The 10,595-nt window shown below is 40.3% G+C and overlaps 1 protein-coding gene across 1 annotated transcript; it reads left to right on the top strand.

The window, feature by feature from the left end:
- Window positions 1–185: 185 nt before the first annotated feature.
- On the top strand, window positions 186–10,119 carry LOC104461403 (RUN and FYVE domain-containing protein 1-like; the record flags this gene model as incomplete). Its single annotated transcript, XM_010072990.1, has 16 exons — window positions 186–352; window positions 646–763; window positions 1,411–1,512; window positions 1,849–1,972; window positions 2,404–2,462; window positions 2,997–3,062; window positions 3,694–3,763; window positions 4,849–4,950; window positions 5,386–5,460; window positions 6,177–6,344; window positions 7,008–7,105; window positions 7,561–7,680; window positions 8,364–8,493; window positions 9,291–9,385; window positions 9,807–9,855; window positions 10,042–10,119. Coding segments are annotated over exons 1-16 (1,611 nt in total), but the record flags the coding sequence as incomplete, so codon positions are not given.
- Between the last annotated feature and the right edge of the window lie 476 nt (window positions 10,120–10,595).

The following is a 10,595-nucleotide window of genomic DNA, read 5'->3' as shown; positions in this document are numbered from 1 at the left end:
TGTTGCGGGGGGTTCACCCGGCCCATGTCCTGTACCCGGCTCTTCTCAGGCCGTTCACCTCGGCAAGATGGAGACCCAGGCGGGCAGGCCCCGCTCCTGTCAGCGCTGTGAGGGATCCGGAGGAGTGCGTTTCTAAAACCAGCTTTTCTTTCTCCCCCCCGTGTCCCTCCCCGCCCAGGTGCGCGGTGCCAGGCCATGGAGGAGCGCGCCAACCTGATGAACATGATGAAGCTCAGTATCAGAACCCTCATCCAGGCAGCCCTCAGCCTGGGCCGGACGCTGGACTCCGACTTCCCGCCCCTGCAGCAGTTCTTCGTGGTGCTGGAGCACTGCCTCAAGCACGGCCTGAAAGGTGGGTGCTGGCCCCCCACAGACAGATGGGTCTGTGTGGTGTCTCGCTGTGTCTCCAGCTTGACTTGTGTGTGACGTTACACATCGTGTGATGCTGGTCGGTATTACAGACACAACTGTGTAGTTACCTTCTCATATACCATCTTCTGTGCCTCCTGAACTGTCAGGGTATTTTTAACGCCCCATTTCTGTTGACAGCTGGTAGGACGAGGTAAAACACAGACTAAAATTTGTAATTCTGGAGTTGGAAGCCTGTCGCTTTTCCTCATGAACTTCTCTGCCTACTCCTTCTAGTGAAGAAGACTTTTATTGGACAGAACAAATCATTTTTTGGTCCTTTGGAGCTAGTGGAAAAACTTTGTCCTGAAGCATCAGATATAGCAACTAGTGTTAAAAATCTGCCAGAATTGAAGTAAGTTGATTGTTGGGGATGATGCATTTCACTTACACTGCTGGGGAAAAAAAAGCCTTTGTGTAGTCTTTTGCCTTCCTTAATGAGTCCTTGTTTCCAAAGAGAAAAATGTGGTATGTAGGAGGCATTGACTTCTCTAAGAAAGACGTCTCAAAATGCTCAGTGCTTCTGGTTCAAACAATGCTGTCTGATTAAAAACAGCATTTGGAGACTTCAATAACCTTACTAAAAATAACCATAAACTCTTCACAGATATTTTATTTTCTTTCCCAGGCTTTTATGGCTTTGTCTCATTTTGGGCATGTGCTAGTAGTAGTTAATTTGGGTAATTCATGATGATGGAAAGAGACTAGTTTTAGTGCTAGGATGTATCAATAGTTGGGTTATGGTGGTAGTTGAAAATATGTATGTCTTTCCAAGTTAGGAAGACTTTACAATATACTTTCCCTTCACTGAAGCAATGGGATATATTTAAATTCTTCTGTGTTCTGAAGACAACACTTAATTTCCCCAGGGTTTTTAAATTTATTTTTTAGTAAATAACAACTTCTATCTCCATTTTTAAAGGGAGAATTTTGTATTGCACAAATCTAATAATCTTAATAAAATGCTTTGTTTTTACCAAAGCATGTAACTTTTAATTTTAGGACTGCTGTGGGAAGAGGAAGGGCTTGGCTTTATCTAGCACTCATGCAAAAGAAACTGGCAGATTATCTCAAAGTACTCTTGGACCATAAGCATCTATTAAGGTAACAGTACAGACATATGTCAATTGTATTCACTGAATCACTGAAACCTTGCATTGCTGTAGTAAAAGGTCATTAATTGACCAGTTTAACTTTAAGCTTGTTCTTGCAACCTTCAGAGGAGCAAGTTGTTCATTGTTTTTGCAATGAACCTACAGAGGAACAAGTAAAGATTTTTCAGTGAGAGTCCTGCATCTTCTGTCCTGTGCAATAAACTAGTGAGGAGAGGCTGATCAGCTGAGCTTTCTAAGGGCTACATTACTGTTTATATTATTTCAGTGATGGAAGTACCATTATTATTGTTTGATGTGCAGTGATGCCTTACAATATTTCTTCTAGTGAATTTTATGAACCAGATGCGTTGATGATGGAGGAGGAAGGAGCAGTCATTGTGGGTCTGCTAGTTGGGCTGAATGTTATCGATGCAAACCTTTGCTTGAAAGGAGAAGACTTGGATTCCCAGGTGAAGTTTAAAGCTTAAGTATGATCAGCTGGTGTCAAACTCTAGTAGCATTAAGCACATCCATAAATACTTTACTGAGATGGGTCCAGAATTCTATCCAGAATGTCCTGTGTTGAAGCTTGTCATGTTTCCCACACTGAAGTAAAAAAAAAAAAAAGTATATAAGTATCCATCTCTTTAAGTAGCAGTTTCTGGAAGTGCTGTCAAAACTAATAACTGCTAGGAAGCTGAGCACACTGAAGATGGTTATTTTGATGCTTTTACGACAAGCGCTAGCTTGCACATTTGCTTGAGCTGGAAAAATATAGGCATTATCTGTCTCTCTAAACTTACGCTTCAGATTTTTACCTTTTTCCAAATATAAAGTAATGCCTGCTGCTATGCAGAACTGCACTGTGAAGGTGTGTTAATATCTTACATGTATTTTTCAGGTTGGAGTGATTGATTTTTCCTTGTACCTTAAGGAAACACAGGACAGTGATGACAAACAGTATGTATGGTGAATTAGCGATTCTAAATTGTTCTGGTTTTTGTAGAGCTAACCTGTCAGACAGTCTGTGGGAGCACGAGTGATAGACATCTCAAACTTTTAATCATCCAAAGAAGAGAATTCAAAATAGCTTTTGTAGCTAAATTAAAGTACTAACTTTCAAAGGTTGAACCCATGGTAGTTTTAACAACAACACAGTGTGGAGAGTCTGTGTCTTAACCTGGGACCAAATTAAAAGCACCCAGAATTTTAGGTTGTGTTCTTATTGGGTTTTAGGAGACATGACCAGCCAGGTCACCCACTGCTGAATCACTCCTTTGTTTCTGAACACTGTTTCAGAAACGCTCTCAATTAAGTATCTGTCTTTGTGGGGGAGATCAGTTTTGGAGTAAAAAATGTACCAATATTTTTATAAGAAAAAGGGGAAAGGTTTCAACTTAGTTTGCAAGTCTATGCTGAAAAGCCTAGTACAGACTAACACTTTAGAATGAAGGAGTTTCTTCTCAATCAATGATTTCTCACTTTTGCAACTAGAGATGGCGGGATCACAGCTGTCCTTGACCAGAAGCATTACGTAGAAGAACTTAACCGACATCTAAGGTGGGATTTTCATGTCTTGTAATGTACAAACACTTGTCCTGTTTAGCTTTTGCAGTATGGCTTTGAATGTCTGTGCTGTCAGTCTTGCAGATTTTTGTCTGATATTGAAATGCCTTTTCTGATTATTTCCCAAAATCTTAGTTCATTTTGTAATCTTACTCTTCTGATGGCATATGGAATGCAGAAAACAAGTCTGTGTAATAATAGTTGACTTTTTTGAGACTTGGTAGTGATTAAAAGAAGATTTGGGGGATACTTTTTCAAGAGAGAACTATTACAAGTGCAGCTGGAAATTCATTCCTTAGATGAAGAATGTGTTCCTCCGGCATAGGTTGCTCAGTGGAAGGAGCAAGCCTCCTTTACCCTCTTGAACATCACAGAGGTGTTAAGATTGCAAAAACTCAGATAGAACAGGGCTACCAACTACTACAGCAGGTTGCCAAATAGGGAAATGCATGGTCCTCTCAGAGCTTAAGAGGGACAATTATCCTTCTTCTGGGTTTTTTGCCAGCTCCCCAAACTATTTCATTGTTAACAAATAGAAGATGGTAAAAGTATGGTTGAGGATAGGAATAAATTTTGAACATTGGCACTTCTTTTATTGTTTTTATGCATCTCTTTCTTGCTGCAGTTGCACAGTTGCAGATCTTCAGAACAAAATAGACTGTTTAGAAAAGACCAATTCAAAACTCCAGGAAGAGGTTTGTGTCTGCTCTGTTAAATATTTGTTGTAGCTGTTCTCCATCAGAGGGAAGACTCCCTAAGAATATACCTTAGACCTAAGATTTGAGTTTATAGTAGTGAAGTATGGAGGGGTTGGTAGGAGTGGCATGAATTGGCACATGGGGAAAGCTCTGTGGAAAGCTTCTAAGTTATCTTTGTTGATAAAATACTTCTGGGCACCTATTTGTTAGATGGGTTTCTTTAGTCAAGTTTTTTATGTTGCAATGGTGTTTCCACCCAGAAGTATTCATACCAATATAATGAGCATGATTTGTCCCTCTTCCTCCTGCACATACACGTGTATGTATTTGTCATGTGAATTAAACAGAACTTGGAAAAAAGAGAAGGAAAAGAACCACACTTCAATTAGTAAATCTTTCCTAGCTGGGAACTGAAATATAATCCAGCAGCATGCATGATAGTGGTTGTTTTGGTTTTTCTGGTGGTGGTGGTGTTTTATTTTTTATATATAAAGAGTTCTGACTGTACCTATGTAGTCCAGTTTCCAGTACTTTTTAGGGTATCTCTACTTGAAAATGCTGTAAGGTTCCACCAGGGAATGTCAGCCCTGACTTGCTGTGTGCCTTCTAGTCCATACCAGAACAAATATCACAGATCCCTGATGTGTTTTAGCCTTTTACACTGACGCATTTTGTTGCACAGCTAATATCAAAAGGTAATTAATTGATGACGACATGAAGCAGAAGTCAAGTGAACAAATGTTGGTGGGCTTATTAATTTAAGCTGTACAGCAAGCATGGCTGCAAAAGGGTCAGGCAGCTTCTGGGGAGAATAAAAGGCCAAAAAGGGAAGTGAGGAGCACACCTGCTATGACGACATGAAGCAGAAGTCAAGTGAACAAATGTTGGTGGGCTTATTAATTTAAGCTGTACAGCAAGCATGGCTGCAAAAGGGTCAGGCAGCTTCTGGGGAGAATAAAAGGGCCAAAAAGGGAAGTGAGGAGCGCACCTGCTACAAAGGCTGAGCTACTAACTTTAGAATTTCTCCAGATGTTGCATGCTCGTACAGTGATTAAATATAGATATGTTCTCTCTGTAAACAGCTTGCAGCAGCAACTGACCGAATTGGATCACTTCAGGAAGAGCAGCAGCAGTTAAAACAACAAAATGAATTAATTCGGGAACGGAGTGAAAAAAGTGTAGAGGTGGGATGCCTTTTTAAAGATTATGAGGATCCTTAGACTAAGTGATCTCTTTTGAACAACTGGAGTTAGTGGTTTCCAAAGCACGTTGAACTGGATGCTGAGTACAGTTCAGTGTGCTGCTCTGTAGATCACTGGTTTTGTGTATAGTATGCACAGACATTAGATTTTGCCATTCTCTACTACACACTTAAGTACTTGCAGAAGGGAGGCAGCATTGAAAGTGTTAGAGTGGTTTCTTTTGATTTTAGTCTGTTCTTTGACATTTCAGCTTATTAATATTTGCCAGCTTATTTGTAAAACAGTAGGATCTTGCTTGAAATAGCACAGAAGAATACTTTAAATACCTAAATTTTGCAGTCTTACGTGTCTTTTTTTTGCTGATCTTTCTTACAGGTAACAAAAGAGGATACAAAAGTAGAATTGGATACTTACAAGCAGTCACGCCAGGGTCTTGATGAGATGTACAGTGATGTTTGGAAGCAGTTGAAAGAAGAAAAAAAAATTAGGCAGGTAAGGAAATTAACTATAAAAAGTGAAATGAAAGATATAGGATTGTGCCTACTTTAAGGCAGCAATACAAGTATAAGATATATGCTGGGCACTTTTTGCAACTATTCAGAATTCAAAATGGATTTGCAAGCAAGGTGCTGGACATTTGTTATTTACAGTGTCTGTAAAGAAATGGAAATCTGGGCTTTTGAAATGCTGAAAATAAAAAGTCTTCCCCTGTTTAAGAACCTACCAAGATTATTATAGCAGAGACTAAGATAAAAACAAAGAAAGGCAACTGTCTTTATGGAGGAAAATATGGTATATGTACAACAGTCACTTCAACAATGAACAAATAACTGAATGTTAATTAGTAACTGGTGAGGAAGTTGCCCAGGCTAGCTGAAGCCAATGGCTCTTAAGTCAACCCAACTCCAGCTGCCAGGAGGAATATTAATTTGACAGGCTGCTGAGTTACACACTGAGCTCTACACTTCAGGGCAAGGGTACATACAGATCTGCTGGTGTGATCTGGAGAGCTGAAATGGTATTCTGGTCTTGCTAATTTATGGTATTATTTGTAAATAATGATTTTGTAAAATCATAGCTTAGTATTATTTTAGAGTAATACATGTTTTCTTTGGCGGGGGCGGGGGGGGGAGGCGTTATATGGGTTTTAGAAATACTTATCCCTGATGTATGACTACATAGCAGTAACTAGGAAATCTCTTTGTAAGGAACTAGAGAAAGAGTTGGAGTTACAGATTGGAATGAAAACAGAAATGGAAATTGCCATGAAACTTCTGGAAAAAGATACTCATGAAAAACAAGACACCTTGGTTGCACTTCGGCAACAGTTAGAAGAAGTGAAGGCTATTAACTTGCAGATGTTTCACAAATCTCAGGTGGGTACATAGTGGAGAATAGAAAGAGCAGCTGTGGTGATGTTTTTTACACAATAATCATGGCGCAGGAATTTAACTAGACTGCCCCTCCCATATCTGGTGCCAGAAATCCAGAGAGGATTTCTCTCAGTTTTTATCGACTGTTTCCTGGCACCTGTTCAGGTTTTATCCAGGCTTTTGCCTCCTTCACAGATGCACAGAAACTTGCACAGCAATGGCCAGTGAAGCCCCAGTGCTGAGGTATGCCTTTGCTTTCAACAGCAGTATTAATTTTGGGTTTTTTTAGCTTCCTGGTTCCATGCCCACTCAGTGCAGCTGTTACATTCAAATCACGATAGTAACATAATTTATATTCTTACTTTAATCTGATAATTTCTTTCTTGAAGATAATTTCTAAAGAGAAGATTTTGGCTTGTAGCTGATCTTGTAGGTCAAAACTCAGTATAGTTAGGTTTTTTTTCTGAGCTCTTAATAAAACAAGTGGGGCAGTGTCTGGTCTGGCATTATCAGCATTTTATTTGTACATTCCACTTAGACTCAGGCATGGCCTCTGACAAGCTAAACATTCTTTATCTAGTGGCAGACTTTCATTAAGCACTAACACTTTGTGCTTTAAAAAACTAAAATGTCTTACCTGGAATATCTATTCACTTATTCTGACAGAATGCAGAGTCTTCATTACAACAGAAAACAGAAGCCATATCTTCTTTTGAAGGGAAAACAAATGAGATCATGTCCTCCATGAAACAAATGGAAGAGAGGTAATAGTTACAAGCTCAAAAAGTCAACACTGAAAGCAGCAGAAAGTTTCCAGCTGAAACCTGTATAGGATGACCTTCCATACACCTAGCGTAGACATTTGCACATGTGTACCAGCATGACATTCTTTTTCCTTTCTCCTCCTTATCGCTTTCTGTGCTTGCCTGTTCTCTTTTTCCAGGCAAACATTCCCATAATTGACCCATTTGAAAACCACAGCTCTTCCCATAGGCAGGCAGTTTAAAAACATATTGACTTTAGTTTAAGAACAGGTATGACTCTCACTTTTGGGTTTTTTGCAGAAACAGTTTCTTTCAAAAGTCAATTTTTTCTCCACTAGCATTTTCAGTTCAAGCCTTTGTAAAGATCTGTATGGTAAATCTAAAGAACAAAATGAGAGGGTGTAGGTAAGGAATACATGAATTGACAACAAAGGTACATGTTCCTTACTTTGTAGATTGCAGCAGGCAGAAAACGCAAGGCAGGCTGCGGAAGAAAGATGCAACAAGATGAAGCAAGAGCTTGCTGGCAGGCTTGACACTTGTCGACAACAGATGTCCCAGATGGATAGCAAATGGTATTTCATCTGATCAGATTTTTTTCCTTCCCTTCTGCCATTTCTTTAAGAAGTGCTTTATACTCTTTTTTGTGCTAAGGTCTAAAGAGGGGTAGATTTGAATTTTATTGGGTTTAAGCAAGTATTAACAGAAGTGTGCAAGGTGCACAGATACAATGAGGATTTTGAAATGCTTTTTCCAGAACATCTAATTGAGAGCACAGAGTACCAGTAGAAATCTGGTCATTCTGACTAGCAATGGAGCTTTCAATCACTTTTTATACTAAGTGAGGAGACAGATACAGTCATGCTTGTACGCTGAGCATGTAAGTGGGTTTTGGGGGTTGGGGAGCATCCTGGTGTTCTTAGAGAATCCTCCAAAGTTTTCTAATACTTACAGAAAGTGCTTTTTTCACAGTTCAGAGTAGAGTGTCACTTTTCAGACATGGCTGTTTAAACACAGGTAGTCAAATATGTACTTGTGGGGATTGTTTTTTCTTCTTGCTACTTGTTTTCTGTGACCTGAAAATACTAATTCAGTTTTTAATGTCTGCTGCCATAACATCCCTGTTCTTTCCCAGACACCACTCTAGTTTTTCCCCTCTTTTGGACAAGGTTTCATCTTCTCATACTGTTGCTATCCTTAAGCACTATAGCATACTTTTCTGCTGTAAGGTTTCTTAGAATTAACTATTTTTAAATAGCTCAACTCTGGAAAAGGAGTTAAAATCTGAAAAGGAACAAAGACAAACTTTGCAAAGAGAACTACACCAAGAGAAGGATGCTGCCACTCTGCTTAAAACAGAATTGCAACAAATGGAAGGACTGAAAAAGGTATGCACAGTACAAACGTGCCCAGTGTTCAGGATTAAAGCTGACTTAGAACCCGGGCAGCGTTTGCATCTGTGGTAGAGCATTTCATGTACCGCTCTCCTCTGAGTAGTTTGAAAAGCTTGGCTGACATAACACAAGTCTTCACACGAAATGCCAATAGAGGGCTCAGGCAATGAGAGCAGCTTAGCCAGAGGTGGCTGAGGAGGTTTCTGTCTGCGCTGCGTAGCTGTGCAGGTGTGTGAGCAGCGCGTCAGTCAGCAGCAGAAGCTGAGATGGGATAGCTGGGGACAGAAAGCTCATCAGCTGTCCCATGGTGAGATACCCTTGCTCAGGTAGGAAATGGCAAGTTGAGAACTTGTGTGAGGACTTCCAAGTCTATGTAATAAAGTAAGAACACGTTTTCAAGCATTGAAAACAACTCAATGCAATTTATTTTTTAAGCATGAACATTCATATTAATCTGAAGAGAATTTGCTCCTGTGTATCGAACAGTTTTATAGTCTGGGTCTATACGCTCTTGTGTGGGGACAGGGCTGCTGCATTTGAGCTATGCTCAAGGAGTTTAAAGCCTGAATCTTCCTCTCTTTCTGGAAAATATGGTTAAATGATTTTGTTGTTTGTGCTCTACAAGAGCCCATGGATAGTTCACCAATGTAATTGTAAAAATCAGGCCTTAGAAATACATAGCTTTGTAAAGGAGCTTATTCTTGTGAACCACTTGAGTAGTTTGGACAGACTGATCTAGCTTATAGGTCAAACAGCACACTGAAAACTTGATTTTGTGCTTGATTTTATAGGAACTGAGAAAACTGCAAGATGAGAAGCAGCAGTTAGAGAAAGTCTGTGAGGAGCAGGAGCAAGCTCTTCAAGAAATGGGACTTCATCTCAGCCAGTAAGTTCTGGAACTGAACTCCTGTGAGTGACGTAACCTGGAGGATGGAGTATCAAATGAATTCAAATAATTTTAAAATGTATCCAGTTATAGAAATCGGTAAGCTTAAGGATTTTAGGAGGCAATTACATAGGAAACTGAACAGCCATGAAATAAAAGTGAGGGAAGATCCTTGCATGAGTAAGCTGGCTGAGCTAGGAAACAATACAGTAAAGTTCCTGCAGTGGAACTGTGCTTTTCCCACACTCTGTATGTACTGAACAGGGGCCAAACCCCAAGGTGACAAAGTTTCATTTTCAGCGTTGTAAGAGGGAGCAGACTGAAGAATTAAGAGTTTAGATTCAGTGGCTGGACAGTGCAGTGGCAGGTAAAACTGAACACAACCAAATGTATTTCATACAGAGGGATTTTTTTTTTCCAGATCAAAGTTGAAGATGGAAGATATTAAAGAAGTAAATAAAGCGCTAAAGGTACTCTGCATCTCATGGATATTTTGACTAAGCATATGCATTTCATGTAACACCTTCAAATTTCACCATTATCCTACTTTAAAAAATGGCTTTTGAAAAATACCAGCAACATTAGTAAACTGCCTTTGAATTTTATTTTATAAATTCAGTTGTATATATGGCGAGGTTTTCATTCCAATTTTCCAGGGTCATACCTGGCTGAAGGATGACGAAGCAACACACTGCAAGCAATGTGAGAAGGAATTCTCTATCTCAAGAAGGAAGGTAGTGTTTGTTGTTCAGTGGATTTTTTTTCTTTCCTTTTTTCCATGACAAAACAAAAACTGTGCTGTTGCATAATTTACTAGGCAAGACTGATGCTGCTTCAATTCCAGATCTTGTTGGCGTAATAACTATATAGAGAAATAATTTGGTATTTCCCATCCTAAAAATAATGTTCTTAAGCTTATGTGCTTTCCTTGGTGGGGAGCTGTTGTGGGCTGTGTTCTCTCGTGCTGTGGTTCCTCTCCCCTCCCTGTTGAGCTGTGTGTGCTGAGGAGGGGGTGCTGACAGGCTGGGCTGTGCCTCTCAGAGGGGTCTGTCTGCTCCCGGGGTCCTGCTCCGTGGGTTGGGCCGGTGCAGGGTCCCTGCACGGGGAGCCTGGCAGCTTGCCTGGGCTGAGCCTGGGCCTGGCGGCGTGCGGACCCCCACGGGCTGTGCCAGAGCGCTGCGAACCGGCAGCACAGCGGCTCCTCCAGCCC

The sequence above is a fragment of the Pterocles gutturalis genome, unplaced genomic scaffold (assembly GCF_000699245.1).
Source record: "Pterocles gutturalis isolate BGI_N339 unplaced genomic scaffold, ASM69924v1 scaffold48797, whole genome shotgun sequence".
Lineage (NCBI taxonomy): Eukaryota > Metazoa > Chordata > Aves > Pterocliformes > Pteroclidae > Pterocles > Pterocles gutturalis.
Note: the sequence above shows the minus strand (reverse complement) of the source record. Positions and strands in the feature narration are given on the sequence as shown.